Source organism: Trichechus manatus, unplaced genomic scaffold (genome assembly GCF_000243295.1).
Source record: "Trichechus manatus latirostris isolate Lorelei unplaced genomic scaffold, TriManLat1.0 scaffold00028, whole genome shotgun sequence".
NCBI lineage: Eukaryota > Metazoa > Chordata > Mammalia > Sirenia > Trichechidae > Trichechus > Trichechus manatus.
Genome location: NW_004443964.1, coordinates 15,813,113 through 15,831,194, shown reverse-complemented (window position 1 = coordinate 15,831,194; position 18,082 = coordinate 15,813,113). Strand labels below are relative to the sequence as shown.

The 18,082-nt window shown below is 37.9% G+C and overlaps 1 protein-coding gene across 7 annotated transcripts in view; it reads left to right on the top strand.

The window, feature by feature from the left end:
* The window catches only part of HELZ (helicase with zinc finger), a 188,621-nt gene extending 171,572 nt beyond the window's left edge, over positions 1-17,049 (top strand). For 6 of the 7 annotated variants that reach the window (XM_004374202.2, XM_012554956.2, XM_023729299.1 and 3 more), the window contains 2 exons: positions 4,068-4,320; positions 8,242-17,047. In XM_004374202.2, the coding sequence (XP_004374259.1) occupies positions 4,068-4,320; positions 8,242-8,576 (588 nt within the window). In that variant the 3' untranslated portion in view covers positions 8,577-17,047. Of the gene's footprint in view, positions 1-4,067; positions 4,321-8,241 lie in introns of all 7 variants that reach the window. The other variant, XM_023729303.1, reaches the window with a different exon arrangement.
* The last annotated feature ends 1,033 nt before the right edge of the window (positions 17,050-18,082 follow it).

Genomic DNA, 18,082 nt, shown 5'->3' with positions numbered 1-18,082 from the left:
CACCCCCACCCCAGCAAGTACATGGGGTAAAGAGTCCATGACTACTGGTATAGTTTGGTGCAGTACCTTCATTTGTACTAAAGGGTGAGCAGTTTTTCCTGTCAGTACCCTTGTACCATCAGTGCAGATGTTAACACAGTGGAAAAGGCCTTAGTATTATTATGAAAATAGTTTTGACCTTATGGCCCCCTGAAAAGATGTTGGAGATCCCTGTGGGGTCTGCACACCACACCTTGAGAACAGCTGATTTAAAGAACTCCTACAAATTTTTTTTCTCCTTGAGAAAAAGGTATGATCCAATATAAAAATAGGCAGAGAACAAGTATGAACAGGTATAAACAAGGAAGTCACAGAAGAGGAAACCCAAATGCCTCTTGTAACAAAATCCCAATAACAAAAAAATGCTCAATTTCCCTAGCAGTCAGGGAAATGTAATTTAAAATAAGACACTATTCCGTACCTGTCAGGCTGGCAGAAATATACAAGTCTGACACAGCCATGATAGGAGCTTTCCTACGCTTGCTAGTGAGAGTGTAAATTGCTACAACCACCTCGGAAAACAAAATCTTTCAGAAATTGGAGATGTGCATCACCCAGAAATTCCTCTTCTAGATATATACTCTAAGGAGCCCTGGTGGCGCAATGGTTAAGCACTCAACTGCTAACCAAAAGGTTAGCGGTTCAAAACCGAGTTGCTCTGCGGGAGAAAGACCTGGCAGTCTGCTCCCATAAAGATTACAGCCAAGCAAACTCTATGGGACAGTTTCACTCTGTCACATGGGTTCACGATGAGTTGAAATCGACTGGATGGCACACAACAACAACAGATATACACTGTAGAGAAATTCTTGTATCTGTGTCCAAGAAGACTTATGCAAGAATGCTTGTTGCAACGTTGTTTACGATACAGAAACATAAAAAACTAAGTGTTTATCAACAGATGAATGAATAAATAAACTGATACATTCATTGAGAAAAATGCAGTTAAAATTAATGAGCTAGAGCTTCAGGTATCAACATACATAAACCTCAAAAACACAATGTTAAGTGGGGGAAAAAAAGCTAAGTTGCAGAATGATATATAAATTGTGACACCATTTCTGTAATTTTTGAAAACATGCCAAAGCAGCACTGTTTATTGCTTATTGTAGTGAATGCATAAGAACATGCATGGATTTGCATATTCCAACCTCAAGATAGTCGTTTCCTTTGGGGAAGTGTGCACAGAGCGTTAACTGTATCTGTAGTGCTTTAGTTAAACAGATAGAACTTATGCAACTACGGGTAAGTATTGGAATTTGCTGCAACTGGAGCTGGTACTTAGGTGTATATGATGCTCTTCCTGTTTGTTTTTGTGTGCATGTAGTAAACATTTCTTTTTTAAAAAGGCATGCATCATCTCTGAGTGGTGAGAGCAGGGTAATTTTCTTTTTTTTGGACAGCAAACATGTATGTTATTTTTTCATTAAAAAAGCATTATTTTTAAAAGCAAGTAAGAGAATTCTCCAGTGGTAGAGGGTGGCCAGTGTGAAAGCAGGCAGAACTTAGAGGAATTTTTAGCAGTAGTCCAAGAGAGAGATGAGCAGCAGAGGTCATTAGAGGTGTGGAATTTCAAGACAAAGCTTATTAAGTTCCACTTCCAGTTAGGATGCAGAGAGTTTCCAAACACCATTACTCTCACTCTTAATAACCAATGCATGCTAGGTCAGCTACAAAGTCACAGTTTTTCTGAACACATCAGAGAGTTGTGGATGCAAAGAAGCCTAAGTGAACTAAACTTTAGAAAATAGTGAGCCCTTCAGAGGAGAGAAGAAACCCATAGTCGCTCTCATCCCTGGCAGAGCAGTAAAAGGAGGAAGACTTTGCCCTTTTAATGACTCTGTGGGCTAGCATGACAGATTAGAATTCTGAGATGCCCCAGCTACAACGCAAGTCTGAACCCTCCCTCATGTGCTTCCCCAAAGATCTTCACAAGTGCTCAAGGACAGTACACCAAAGCTGAGAGGCAGGGCAGGAGAGCTGAGAGAGATCTCTCTCCCAAGGCATGTGGAGTCTCCCCCAAATCCAAGTCCCTCTGAAGGTTGGGAAAAGGGGTGTAGATGTAGAGCAGGATTGCTGAGAGAAATCAGTCTGAGGCACTCTAGACTTTCAGTTGCCAAGACCTGGGAGTGAAACAGGAGAACTGAGAATTATGGTCACACATAAAGACTTTAGAATGGCATTCCCTACAGAGCTGTGAATGGGCTAAACACTCAGGGGATGGCAATAAAAAGAAGCATTTCATTTTGATTTTCAGATCTAATGGTCTTCAAAACAAACCTTGACAAAAAGACACACTGCACAAACCGTGGTGATCAATCATTCAGGGATTGTCTGGCCATAGACAAAGCGTTTAGAAAGTTGATTATTCTACTCAATACTTGGCCTAGACAAGGTAATTTAAAATGTACTGATTAAATTTGCAGTTGACAGCGAAATTAGTTAGGATGGTTAATATTCTGGAAAACCAAAATCAAATTCAGAATGATCTTGACCACTAAAAAATTGCCTTTAAAGTAGAGTAAAATGAAAGATGAATTTAGATATTATGCTTAGAGACAAAAGAACAATAAAAAAAATATGTGAGAAAAGGAATTAACTAGGTTGAAATATTACCTCTGGCATTTCTCATTCAGTAGCTAAAACTTTGGAAATACAGAAATGACTTAGACACTCACAGTTTAATAGTGAGGGAATTTCTCTCCTCCCACCTATCCCAACCCTGGTTTATATCCTAGTGGTTCCATCTGTGTTGACCTTATATCCACAGTGCTTACGCCTACAATTTACTCATTTAATTGGTAGGACAGTATCTGCTTGTGCTGTCTTATCTTCCCCCAAAATAGCCTTTTGTTACTGTACCGTATGGAGCCCTGGTGGCAGTGGTTAAAGTGCTTGGCTGCTAACTGAAAGGTCAGTGTTCAAATCCACCAGCTGCTCTGCGGGAGAAAGATGTGGCTGTCTGCTTCCATAAAGATTTACAGCTTTGGAAACCCTATAGGGCAGTTCTAGTCTGTCCTACAGGGTCGCTATGAGTCGCAGTCGACTCAATGGAAGTGGATTTGGTTTGGTTTATTACTGCACCGATTCTCTCTCTTGTTTAATCCAACTTCCAGTTCCTGATTTCCAGTTATTGCTAATAATGATGGTAAAAAAAGATTCCGCAGGATCATAATTGAACACAAGCTGAATTGTTGTTAGGTACCGCCGAGTTGATTCCAACTCATAGCGACCCTACATACAACAGAAGGAAACACTGCTTGGTCCTGCGTCATTCTCAAACAATTGTTGTTATGTTTGAGCCCTTTGTTGCAGCCACTGTGTCAGTCCATCTTGTTCATGGTCTTCCTCTTTTTTGCTGACCCTCCCCTTTACCAAGCATGATGTCCTTCTCCAGGGACTGGTCCCTCCTGATAACATGTCCAGAGTATGTAAGATGAAGTGTCGCCAACCTCCCTTCTAAGGAACATTCTGCCTGTACTTCTTCCAAGACAAACTGAATAAGAGCTGTTAAATATATTGTTATCGGGAAGAAAGAATGGGACAATAAAAAGCCAATTCCATTCTGTTAAGAGAAATTATCATTTAAAGTCTAACATGGAATCTTATCTTTATAAGCTACATTAAAACAATCATGTAACACAGAACACTTCCTGTGTGCTAGGAATTGTTCTAAATGCTGTACATGCCGAATGCATTTTATCCTAACAGCAATACTAAGAGGTGAGGTGCTCTGGGTAATCCCTTTTACAGGTGAAGTAACTGAGTTCCCAAGAGGTTAGTCAGAAATCAGATGTGTATTGTTCTTGGTCATAGGACAGCATAGCAAGGTCCAGAACTAAGTTTTCAGCCCAGGTCTCTTGACACCATGTCCACAGCTCAGGCTGCTTTTTGGGTGATTTTCACAATCACATAAGAGAATATTGTTAAAGATTTGTACTCAATATAGTGAGATTGCTATGGACTGAAAAGGGAGGGGGATGGAATAAGGTGCACTGATTTATGAAGTGTCCTTTTTCTTTGTGCAGTATGAACCCAGAGGACCTGGTCGGCCCTTGTACCAAAGAAGAATCTCATCCAGCTCAGTACAGCCTTGTTCTGAAGAAGTAAGCGCTCCTCAAGACAGTCTTGCTCAGTGTAAAGAGCTTCAGGACCATAATCACCAATCTTCTTTCAACTTTTCATCCCCGGAGTCCTGGGTAAACACCACCTCATCTGCCCCCTACCAGAACATTCCGTGCAATGGACCCAGCAGGACAGCCCAGCCCAGAGAGTTGATAGGTAAGACAAGGTTGGTGCGTTGCCAAAACCCTGCAGTTTCAAATACTTTCCTCCTGGGTATTTATGTAGTTTTTCTTCTACCACCCTGCCCCTCCCCCAATTTATAGTATTAGTTTTGAACAATATTTAATGTACATAGCTCATAGTTGTGCCTCAGGCAAACATTTAATTCATGACTATATTGGTTTTGGAGCCGTGGTGGCACAGGGGTTAAGTGTTGGGCTGCTAACCAAAAGGTCGGCAGTTCAGATCCACCCCCGCTCCTTGGAAGCGCTATGGGACAGTTCTACTCTGTTGTATAGGGTTGCTATGAGTTGGAATCGACTCACCAGCAACAGGTTTGGTTTTGTTTTATATTGGTTGCATATTTACGGTCTGGAAGGTATTTGATCATTTTGAATTGTGACTAAATGGAAAAAGTAATGAAACTTAAAACATATAGCTAGGTAGATAGAATCACCTTTGCTTGAGAGAAGCTTTTTTTCTGTTTGTTTCTCCAGGATTGGGGTGGGAGTTGGTTAGGTTAATACTAATCAGTTTACAAAAATTCATTGTCAATAAAGTTGTTGTTAATTTGCTACATAATATTAGAGTTTGGCCATCCGAGAGACCAGCCACATCTAACGTTTTGAAATTTATAAACCTTCTGTTTTATTCCTTGTATTCTAACAAACTGAGAAGTTCCAAAGTCCATGGCTAAAGGGAAAAAAAAAGGTATAGAAAGGGATAGGAATAGACAGATGCTCTAAGCTTGTCTGTATGGTGGAAAGTCTTTCCCTTTAGCCTTGACTGTGAATGCACTCTTATCTTTCCTTTGTTCCCTCTGTTTTTCATGTTGAATGTAAAACAGCTCATTGTGTTATTTGAGTTCTTTAATGTCCTGCTCTTTGTAGGCTGCAGACATTGATCTTTGTAACCAAGTCTGTGATCTTTGTGTGGTGACTTTCTGCCCTGGTTGCATCAGCCTTTGTATTTGAAATTAATTTTGTTCATCTTTAGTATGTGAATTCATTGTTTCTGCAACTGACCTGTTTTTGAGTATATTCCTTATAAGCATATTTTTATAACAGTAGACATGGTAAGACAAAAAAACGTTAAAAATTTTTGGTCTTGTTTCCTGGCAAGAGACATTGTCATTTTAATCTTTAAATATTCATTAGTACTTACTGTGTGTAAGCTACTGTATTGTTCTTGGGGTTCCTTTGTCGTTTTAAAGGCCTAACATAAATACACTCACTGTTGTTTCAATTTCCTGAGAAACATCTAAATTACAAGCCATTTTCGCTGTGATTCCCTCTGCAGTGGTCTCAGAACTTCTTTACTACCCGTTGGAGTTCATTTGGCGCTTGACATGTGCCGCTTCCACTGCTGTTTAACCATGTTATGGGTTTGTCTGTTATCTCCACAGTGAAATCATGAGTTCATGAAGGGCCACTCTTCGCAACTTTGTGCCTAGCATGGCACTGAATATAAGTGCTCAGGAGACATTTGTTGAGTTGGATTGAGGTGGTAATTTCAGGTTTTTGGAAAGATAAACGGGCAGATTCCAGCGAAGAAAAGCAACCTGTGAGAAAGCAGGAAAATAGGGATGAGCATGATTCACCAAGGCCTGTCTAATTATGTAGATGGTCTAGTGAGAACATCTAGGATGTGTTTTATCTGAGGAGGCAGGGAAGAAAATAATGAAGGAGAATTTAGAATGGCAGACAATATAATGCATTATAGAGCCACAATAACTAAAACAGTACTAGTACAGAAATAGACACAACTCATTGGAAAGCCCAGAGACAGATTCAAATGTACAGAAGAATTTAGTATATAATAAAAGAAGGATCAGCTTGGAAAAGATAGATTAGTCAATAAATGATATTGGCTCAATTCTCTATTCGGGGGAAATAAACAAATAAACAAAGTTATATCTTTACCTTATGCTATATACTAAACAAATTGCAGATAGATCAAAGATCTTAATCGAAAGCATGAAATTATAAAAGATCTAGGAAAAAATAGAGTAAATATTTATCTGACTCCACAGAGGAAATAGCTCATAGATTTATTTACATAAAATCTAAAACATTTATTGACAAAGTAGAACTATCATAAATAAAATTAAAAGACAAATCACAAAGTAGGCAAAAACATTGCAACATATAACAGAGGATTAGTACTCTTCAAATGTAAAAAGCTCTTATAAAATAATATGAAAAAACAAGCAATAGAATAGGTTGGCTAATAGAATAATGGACAGAGGCATCCAGGTGGTCCACAAATAGGTAATAAACATAAGGGGAAAATGTCTGTAAACACCAGTAATCAAAGAAGTGCAAATTAAAACTACAAGATAATTATTCACTTTAAAAATAGGCTAAGTTAAAAAAAACAAAAACAAACAAAAATAAACCCACCAGTGTTGAGGGAAACAGGCACCCTCAAACATTGGTGGTGTGAGTATAAACAGACAGCATCTTTCTGGAGGGCAGTTTGGCCATAGTGACCAAAGTTTTAATTGTGTGTATACCCAGCCATTATACTTCTAGTAATTTATCCTAAGGAAATAGTTGTGAATATTTAGAAATATTTATTTATAATAACATCACAGTCTATAAAAGAGGAAAAATTAGCTGTAATTCAATTTTCTAAAAATGAGAGATTATTTAAATAAGTTATGAAATACTCTGCATTAAATGATGTGCATTGGAAAAAAATACACCAACAAGTTGAGGCTTATGTTTGGTATTTGGGAAGATGGATTTTCCTCTCTGGACTTTTCTGTAATTTCCAAATTATCCCCAGTAAATATGTATTATGCTTATAAGCCAATAAAATGTTGTTGAAGTTTTTAAGAGATTGAAAACGAAAGCAGTATCTGACAACAAGCTATATAATAGTGAGATTTAGTGGGCAATAAAACTGGTTGGGAGGGTGGAGTCAAATTTTAAAGACCTTTAATGTGAAGCCAATTAGAGGAAATGATGTGAAGTGGTTTACAATTGTTTTGTTTGTTTGTTTTCCTTAACCACCTTATTCCACACCAAAAAACCGAACCCACTGCTGTCAAGTCAATTCTGACTCATAGCGACCCTGTAGGGCAGAGTAGAACTGCCCCCTAGGGTTTCCAAGACTGTAAATCTTTCCGGGAATAGATTGTCACATCTTTCTCCCATGGAGCAGCTGGTGAGTTCGAACCACTGACCACTTAGCCACTGCACAACCAGGGCTCCTTATTATTCCATAGATACTTAATATATATTACAAGAAAGGGTATCATTTTTAACAAATAGAATCCAGTACTACTATTACTTAGATTAATAATAACAGCTGTTTTGACCAGAAGTCTGCGTACGTAATTAATTTTTATTTAAGAAAATTCCCATTTTCAAACTAGGATAAGTTAATATATTAACATAATATAATATGTAATATTAATATAACCAAACCCGTTGCCGTCGAGTCCATTCTGACTCATAGAGACCCTATAGGACACAGTAGAACTTCCCCATAGGGTTTCCAAGAAGCAGCTGGTAGATTTGAACTGTCGACCTTTTGATTAGCAGCCAAGCTCTTAACCACTGCGCCACCAGGGCTCCCCGTTAATATCACGGTTAATATAATATCAAATGGTTCAGTTGTACAAGTCATTTTATTTTTTAGCAAGCCTTCAAATAAAACCTTTATTTCTTATATGTTAGCTGTTCCAGTTTATATGGTTAATTATTTTGTGAGTATGTTTATACGATAGAGAAGTTTGGTTAGATGTGTGTGATTTCAACATTATGTGGTAGAAGTTGTCTGTCCTTGTGGCTGTACTGTCACTGAGTGTCCCGATATGTGAGAACCAGTGATGACCGTCTGAGTTAATAAGATGCATGAATATCACTGCCCACCTCCCCCTAAACCAGTGTCTCTCTTCTCTGCTTTTAGCTCCTCCCAAGACTGTCAAACCCCCTGAGGATCAGCTGAAGTCTGAAAACCTGGAGTTGTCCAGTTCCTTCAATTATAACGTGCTGCAGCATCTTGGCCAGTTCCCACCCCTCATGCCCAACAAGCAGATCGCGGAGTCTGCCAGCAGCAGTAGCCAGCAGAGCTCTGTGGGGAGCAAGCCCGCCATGTCTTATGCCAGCGCTCTGCGGGCCCCTCCCAAGCCCAGACCCCCACCTGAGCAGACTAAGAAGAGTAGCGACCCTCTGTCTCTGTTCCAGGAACTTAGCCTGGGCAGCGCTTCGGGCGGCAATGGCTTTTACTCCTATTTTAAATAATCACTTTTTTCCTCCAGGGAGAATGTTTTAATTTCTGTTTGTATCGATAGAATTAAGATAGTTGGACTTCACCTATAGATGCACAGTTCCCTTTGTTTTTAATATTAAATATGTTCTCACTTAATTGCTTTGCTGCTAGACTTGCAACTAATTTTTTAAAAGTATATGCCATTATTTTGCATTTTTGATGTGTCAGAATTTTGACAGCTTTTATGTAGAATAAAAAATATTTTTAAATTTGTGTATTGTTAGATACGTTTGCATCAAGCTAGCAGCTAAGAGGTTAATTGTGCAACTATAAAGAAAAAAAAGAAAAAAGTTTGTCTAAAATGTATTTAAAAAGAAAAAAAAAACTGTAAGTAGCATTTACATTTATTCAATAATATTACCATATGCTGGGTTTCTGTACCAGAAATGACCAGTTGATGTACAAATGTATGTTATTTTTGCTTAAATTCATTTAAAATTTTTTAAAATAAAGGGGCAGCATCTTAAAAATACTTTTAAGTTTTATCAACCTTTTTTTTTGTGACAGGATGCTGCATTCTAAAACTTTTATAGTTTTAGATTACGTATGATGTGCTGTTGAAATCTCCATCCACCACAGGATAGAGTGAAAGGCATTCTTTGCAGGTGTATTTAGTATGCCACTGTTTTTTGAAAAGTGAAAAAACATCGGCATACTTATTTTGTTTCTTGGACAAGCTACACTTCAAGCTTGTTTTTAATGTTAATTTGATAGTGTTTTTTTGTTTTTAAACAAATCATGAAACTGAAAAATTTTTAGGATTGTTGGTGCTTAGTAGACTTGATAACTATTTTAAAAATGAGTGAATTTAGTAAAATCCTTTTTACCCCCTTACTATGCATGTGTAAATGTTTGTAATCTGGCTTCTTCCCCCTTCTCTAGTGGTATAAAGACTTGTGCCGCTTTAAGGTTTGTTTTTTTCCCTCAGTAAAAATTTTGGTACCTTATTTGATGTTTACATTAAAATGCAACATTATACATGGAAATTCAAATATTTTGCTAACTGTTTTGTTTAAGGAACATCATTAAAGAAGAAATACAATGTTTGTCAAAGATGTATCAAAATTCATCTAGGGTAGAAAACTACCCTTGTTTTCCATGTCTTTCAGTTCTTCTAAAGTAACCCCAATGAACTTGTACAAAAAATACAAAATTTAAATAGCTATCTTAAATAGTCTACAGTCTACAAATTGTTTTGAATGAACTTTGGTAAAATCCAAAGGAAAACATTCACCCTCTTAAAACTTGTGGTCTTGTAATATTTTTGAAGCGATGCATGTCCTTATCATCTTTCCTGAACTAGCAGTACTACTTTTATACTTCCAAGAGATCTTGAAACTGTAACTTTTTTTTTTTTTTTTAAATAAGACGAGTCTGCAAATGAACCCAACCTTCCTGGCGATCCATTCAAAATTCTTTTTTTTGAAGGACGACTTTTAATAGGCCATCCTATGTTAGAAGAAGTACATTTTTATCTGGAGTTTAGTTTATGTTGGCCAGCTATAACACCCTGTAGCCCTCAGACTATTTAGGATGAGAGAGTGCCTTTTGTGAAAGGTTCATAAGCTACAGGACGAAAGAGGAGTGCCACCTTCCTTCAGCTCTGTCATTTTGCTCAAGAGTGCAGTTCATTTGTATGTGGCTTCCCATTACAGGCTGCGGGTGTCTGTGTGAGCTGACAGATGTTGACCTGTAGAGTGCAGACGTGCTAATGCTTAGTATAAATCACAGTCGGAAAACTGAGCCAGCAAATTCCACCACCACATTTTCTTTGTATGATGTCAGATCACCACATTTAGCTATGTCCAGTTTTGCTCAGCATACTTTAGTCAGAAGAGAAGAAGAAAACAATTTGCCTTATAGTTCTGTCCTTCCAACTCTTTAAGGAAACTCAAGGCATAGCCCACATGAAAATTAGGAGTGCCTGATATGAGGATGCCTATGAAAAATAATTTCCTGGGTGGTGATGATTTCTCCTCCAGAGTATACAGGACTGCAGCACAGGCTCAGTAAATGTTCAGAGGCATTTCGATAACGTGAAGACAGAACTGTAATGTCAGGACTTTCAGTGAACCCGTCATCATGAAATCATTGCCTAATTTTCTATACTTGAACCTTTAAAAAAACATCAGTTTTTAAATTATTTGTATTTAGTTAAGGGCTTCATGTGCAAACCCTTATATAAATATATCAATCATGGAAGCTTTGGTTAAAGAAGCTGTTAAGTTGTTGTGACATCCCCATTCTAAGCAGTTATTTCCAAAAAATTAAAAATAATGGTTGCTTATTAGTTCACTACTCTGCTGTAAGCGTCCAGATGTCCCTCGTGTCTTTATTATTTCTACAGCCAGCCAAGGATTTGAATGTTGTTTCCATCTGATACTCTATAGATTCTGCACTGAATGCTTATTTTAACCTCTAACAAGCTTACTTTCCTCATCATTGTTTTATGCCATCTTTCCAACCGTGCTTTAAAGAATCTGTTATTTACCCGTAGTATCTTGTAATGGTTTTGAGCAAGTCTTACTGTAAGAATCATTGCAAGTTTCCGTTGAAATGAGGCATGGCTACTGAAGACAGTTGATGATGTTTGGGTATTATTTGGGTAGTATTAGCAAGCACTCAAAAATTAGACTTATAAAACGTAACTTACTTTGTATACTATTCAACTTTAGTGCTCAGATGGAACTCCTGTATGTATATATATATTTTTTAGAAAACTTGATGATAGCCCTCTGATAATACCAAGTATTACCAAGTTCATTTTCTTCCCTAACAGATTTCTTCTAAGTGAGGTTAATTATTCACACGCTGTCTTTGTTCTTCGTATCTTTTTATCACTTTGTATCACTCTGAAGTTTCCTTTTTCTTGCCAGAAACATTGTTTATTCATTTCACTTTTTAATTTCAGTGCTACTTGAGATTTTCCTTTTTTACCTTAAAGAAATTATTTTTGGTGATAGAGTTTGTAAAGTAGAATATTTATCCTTTTTTTTTTTTTCCTGATCTGAAAATGAACTGTTGTTAAAATTTGAAGAGCCTCATTCAGTTTAACGTGGGTACTTTCTGGTGTGTTTTTAGAAGTTTTGGTTGGCATTTGGGCATATGCTTTGCCAAATTGTTATAGCAGAGCTTTGTTTTGTTTAATCAGTAGTTAATTATTGATCATTTAAACTAGTATGACCTTAATTTTCCTTTTCTCACACAGATATGCTTCCTATCCAGGTCATTTTGTATATAACAAACTGCTTTGTGTGGTTTTTCTCATCAGAGTTTCAGATTCCGTGTAAACATCAACTCGTCTTTTCAGTTGAAAGAATTGCGGAATAAGTCAAATAAGCAGAATTCCCACTATATAAGCATCACCTAATTAAACCCAGCAAGCTCAAAGACTGATTTATGAAAATAGTTTCCTTGTTTATGGAAGCATTAAAGTGACTGAGAAAGCTAACTGCATTTCCTAACTTTGGGATAATTAATACATAGTCTCTTGTTGCTCTAGTATAGTTGATTTTACGTGTTTAATATTTAATATTTTTCATGTACATGCATCTTGAGAGCAAAGCTATAAACATATGAGAATGTATCTGTAGCCGCCTTGGCCCATGGAGGGCCAGGGAGTGAAAAACAATTTCAAGGTAAATCTTCACATTTTAACTATCGTTATTAAGAAAATGAGATTCACCAATTTTAGTCATTTAAAAATAGACACCTGTTACCCTTAGCATTGTTTCATATTGGAGTTGTTTTTAAAAAGGGAATCCCGGTAAAACTATAAAATACAAGGTGAAAACTTTAAATATATTGAAAGTTACAAATCGCTGCCTTAAAATGTTATTTAGGCTAGCCATTCGGTTTTTTTTTCTTCCAGCTCCTCAAAGGTAGTAATTTGCCTTCGCTGATTTACCAGACATTATCACTTGCTAACCATCCCCTTGGACTCAAACATAGTGATGATTGTGTGGATGGCGCAGGATCAGGCGGTGTTTCATTCTGTTGCTCATAGGGTCGCTGTGAGTCAGAATCGACTCAATGGCTCCTAACAACAACAACCAGCCCCTTAACATATGCAAACCCTCAATTTCTACTACCACTCTGTATAGTCTTCCTGCATCTCGAAGTAAATGTTCTAATGGATCTGATTTTTCTTTCCCCTCTTTGCCATCAGAAATTAGAAAATGCATAGCATTGTAACTATGATTTCTTGTTCAAAATATCACTTAGCAGTGCCCATCACATATTATAAAGGTATCATCAAGAAGGAGTAGGTGGATGATAGTCTTCAAAGTGATCATTATGATGGACTCCTCACATTTCCCATCTACTTGAGATTGGGTATTTATTTGCTGAGATTTTACTGTAAAGCTGCTAAATTCACACTTAATCCTTTCATACCTGTTTAATTAGCAATTTTGAGACCAGTGTTACAAGGAGTAACTCTGATGTTTAACATTCTTATTAAAACACATTTGGGAAATGGTGTTATTACTTTAAACTAGAATATGAGATTAAACAGATTAAATATAAAAAATAATTCTAATATAACCTTTAAATTCTTTGAGCTGATTGAAAATATCTGCTTTGGAGTGAACTTTAAGCAAGAAGAGTCACTCATGTGAGTTTCTACAGCTTTTTTGAAGTGAAGTACCTAACAGAATAATCTAGACTTAGAAATGTGAACTGTGCTTAGATCCTAAACCCACTTAGACAGTGCTAGTCTGAAGCTTCTGAAACGGGGGTGTTATGAAGTTCCAGAGGCATTCGTATAGTTTTGGTAATCAGAGAGTTAGATCAGACTTTATTTGCAATTTGTTCAATAGAAATTTTATTTTGATACAAATATTAAGCATAAAACATAGTATGTTTTATATAATTCTATGAGTTCATTAAACAATATTATGGAATTTTCATTATGTTCTTGGGGAGTCTTTTTAGACATTTTTTGCACCTCATGTATGAGGTCTCTTCTGTATTTTATTTTATATACTAGCATGTGACTGCCTGCCTTAGAACTCTGTATAGGAGGGGAAATCAATATTACCTTTAAAAAATATCTGATTTTATAAAATAATTTTTTTCATGAAGACTTTTAATATTTGAGAAGTAAAGGCAGAGGGGTGGCAGATTACATAGGTTTCAAATAGTGTAGCCAGTCACACAGTAGGGAATGAAGGTCAAGTTATCTATTTACAAATCTGTCCTGTTTTAAGGTTTTAGAATTGGGACCAGTATAGAGCAGTGGTTCTCAACCTTGAGCGAGCATCGGAATTACCACACAGTCTTGTTAAAATACAGACTGCTGCCCCCCACCTTCGGAGTTTCTCATTCTAGAGCCTGAGAATTTGCATATCGAACTAGTTCTCAGGCGATGCTGATGCTGCTTGGTCCAGGAGCCACGCTTTGAGAGCCACTGGTGGAGAGAACGTCTGAAGGTCTTTTCAACCATCCGTATTTCCATAATTGTGATGCCGTGAGTGGCACATTCATGCCACCCCCACCTCCCTCTTGTTTAGGGCCTCTGCCACCCCTCCACATGAGGGTGCAGGAGCGCTTTCATCTCTAGGGTGAGCCTGGTTTTGTGTACACTGCTGCCTGGGCTTTGGTCTGGAATTGTGTGTATTTGTATGACGTGCTTAGAGTCAATCTTGATGATCCACACACGGAGACATTGTGGAAGGAATCATCAGAATGAGAAGGCACTTGGCGTTTACAGAGGCACTAAGTACAGGGGGCACGGTACTAGGATGGCAGGAACAAGATCATGGAAAACAGTAGGCAACCCCCAAATAATGTATTTGTAGTTTTTATGGGTTTTTTTTGGGGGGGGAGGGGGTGGTGACTGCAAATGATTTGCTTTTCAAATTATGTGTTTCTCAGGTTAACAATAACGTTATTTTGGATCCTCTGCTGTGCCAGCAGGTGTGAGAGGACCCTTAAGTGTTGTATATGGCAGAAAATGGGTAATTGTCTCTGATTACTTTGCTCCCTTTAAAATATGTATGTTTGCAAAACAGTCTAGGGGAGTCTACCACCTACACAGTATGAGTTATTCATAAATCATAGGTGCACATGTATGAGCAAGTTAGTTGTTTTTGAGAAAGAAACTACCTGTAATGTAATCACTCTGACTGGTCTTTGGCTATTTTAAAATTTGTGTGTTGTCGTCCTTATTGTTAATATTGACCCTGGACTGCAGCTTGGGGAATATTGGGCTCTGCCTCTGGTTTTTAGTTTGGCTTCGAACTTGCTGAGAAACTGGAGAAAAAAAATTTAAAAAGAATATATTTGTAAGGTAATAGGATATAGAATGACCTAGACATACAAGTAAACATGGCGACCGTTCTAGAATGCACTGCTGTGGAATTCTTAAAGCGCAGTACTCCCTACTTGAAAAGCTTTGGTGGGATTGTTTAAATGTTGAGCAGAGGTTCCTTTATCCAGTTCCAGCTTCCAGGGACCTTCAGTTTCTTTACATTTTGCTTTGCATGATGCCTTGTGTGAGACCTCTTTATCTTTCAATAGGTCAGAGGGTTCTTTGTCCAGGGTACCGTCCCAATGTGTCAGTTACACCTGAGAATGTTCTCAGCCCCTCCCACAGAGAGGATTTTCCTATATCCAGACCATGCCTGCTTTCTATAAATCCATGTATATGACATTGTACTGTATCCGCTTTCTGTGCCAGTCATCCAACTTGATTCTTTGAAACCCATGAAGGTACTGGTTATACCTTAGTAGTAGTGGTATCCTCGGTAAATCTGGTGATTAAAATACCTCTCTTTAAATTATAAACTTAATGGGTTTTGCATTTCATTAGGGGTCCTGTGATTAGTGATGCAGGGATTGTTTTGTTTTTTTGTAATGCTTCAAAAATGTAGTTCTTCCCTAAACTTGTTCAGCTAACTTTGTATGATTAGTTTGTTAACAGATTCATACTGGGTCTTGCTTTGAAAAGTCTAAGGGAGGCTAGCTGTATAGAACCGAGGCAGCCAGTTTCCGTCTCTCACATGAAAAGTACCAGTTGTGCAGCCATCTAATTAAGCTTAATTTATGGCAAAATTATCACAAAATTATTTTTTTCTTTGTGGTTAATGATACCTCATCTGTGAGGTCCTAATATCTAAAGAATTTATTCTTGAAAATGTAAGTGACTTTGTACCATAAAATGACCCCAAAGCCACTCCCTAGGGTTTTGGGGGATTTTTCTTTTCTTTTTTTCTAAACTTAGTTTTTCAATTCTTTTAGCCACTTTGGTTTCAATTTGGGGTCTACAGTTCGTACAGTGTGATCATTGTCTCAGTGAAGTTCTTTTGTTTGAAAAGATTCATGGTAACACAAAATGTATTTTACTGCTACAACTAAAATGTATTTATAATAAAATGCCTTTTTAATAATTTGGAGATGTGTTTATTATGTGTAAGCCACAGCTTTCTGCTTCCTTTTAGGATCAAAGATTTTGACAGAAGTTGAGCACAGCACTTTGATTTTAGTCATAATATTAATAGGTACTAGGCAACAACCAGCTGATGTCACTGAGAACTCACCATTGGTTTATAAAGTTGTAACTCCAGTTTCCGTAAATGAGGGACTGACTTACTTCAGCAGTAGCAAAGGCTTAAACGCTTTTAAAGTGTTACCTGAAAGTTCCAAGATCATCAGTGCTCAGTGAGAAAGTGAGCCCTTTTCAAATTGTCATCCAACATGGATCTTAGGAATTAAAAAGAAAATTACCAGGAATTACTCTTAACAAGTCACTTACTTAATGCTGGGCTTGTATGGCCCAGAATTTATTCCAGAAGTCATAAACCCTCGTGTAGATCAGTATATTATGTGAGTGTAACAAAGCACTTTACAGTGGTAGTGACAAGCGTTAATTCAACTATCCAAAAAAAAAAAAGGCTGACCGTGCACAAAATTGCCCTGAGCCAGGGTCTTGTTTTTGTTGGGAAAGTAATGCTTTGCATCTGCCATGATGTGCTTTTGAAAAGCAGTAGCAGGTCACAGAATGCTTTGTGTGCCCTAACTTTTTATTTTTAACAGCCCATTAATGTGGCATCATAAATCTAGCTTGAGTACATGCCATGCTTAAAGTTTAGAAATGTGAGTAGATAGGACAGTCAGCCTTTCGCAAGGACAATTTATAATTCTTAGTGCAGTGAATCAGTTTTTGAACTAGATAGCTTGTTTTCTTTGAGTTGAATTGATAGGACACAAATCTCTGAATTTTGGAAAGAGAAGCACTTCTTTACATATAAATCAAATGGACTTGAAGGGCCCCTTGGACTGCTGTCTGCGCCAGATGAAGTAACCCAAGGCTCCATCATCAGTAGGAAAGTTTACAAATATGATTCTCCCAGGTGTTAACTCCTAGACCATATTGGTGTCCTCTGAAACATTTTTCTGAGAATATATTAGTGAAAATGTTGGTGGAAACTCAGGTGTGGAGCACAGGCAAGCATGAAGAGGGAAAGCTTGTTCAGTGGAGGGAGCACTGGGTGGAGGCTTGCTTGCATTTAACCTGGTTAAACTGGAGCATCCAAACACCCTCTTGGGTGGTTGTAAGCTGTCAGGGAGTCCTTGGTTTGAATTGACTTTGCAGCTTAACTTACATAGTACTGTCCAAACAAGTCGATTCTCTCATGGAGGGGGATCTTAAGATTTGAAGAACCCTGTATTGATTGCATTGCCTCTTTTCCAGTTCATCCTACCAACTGTAGCCAGAGGTACCTTTCTGAAACAGATCTGATCATGCCACTCTTTCTGAAAAGCCACCAGTGATTCCCTGTCACATCTTGCATTTCTTAGCTGACTTTTGAGGCACCCTCAAGTATTGTTCCTGAGCACCTTGCACGCTTGGCTACTTCAAACCTCTAACCATTCATTCCCTGACCGCCTCGTGACTTCATTTGGGCCATGTCCTCCAGCCCTCATACCCCCAGTCTTCAGGTCTACTTTGGGGAGCTCTGCATAGTGTTTAGGAGTCTCTGGGTGGCACAGATGGTTAAGTGTTTGACTACTAACTGAAAGGTTGGAGGTTTGAACCCACCCAGAGACGCCTAGGTAGAAAGGCCTAGCAATCTTCTTCTGAAAGATGCAGTTCTACGCTGAGACACATGGGGTCCCCATGAGTAGGGACGAGTTGGGATGGACTTGACAGCAACTAGGGTCTTAAATACCAAGTAGCTTAAATAATACCAAGTAAGCTACTTGGTATTTAAGACCCTATGTAAATTCTACGTCTTATATTCCCCTGTTGGAATTAACCCCTTTTTCTCTGAGCCTGCAATTAAACCTTGTATCTCCATTTTTAAGGAACCCTGGTGGCTCAGTGGTTAACTTGGCTGCTAATCAAAAGGTTGGCAGTTTGAATCCACCAGCCCCTCCTTGGAAACCCTATGGGACAGTTCCGCTCTGTCCTGTAGGATAGCTACAAGTCAGAACCGACTCAAATGCAATGGGTTTGGTTTTGGTTTTTGAGTGG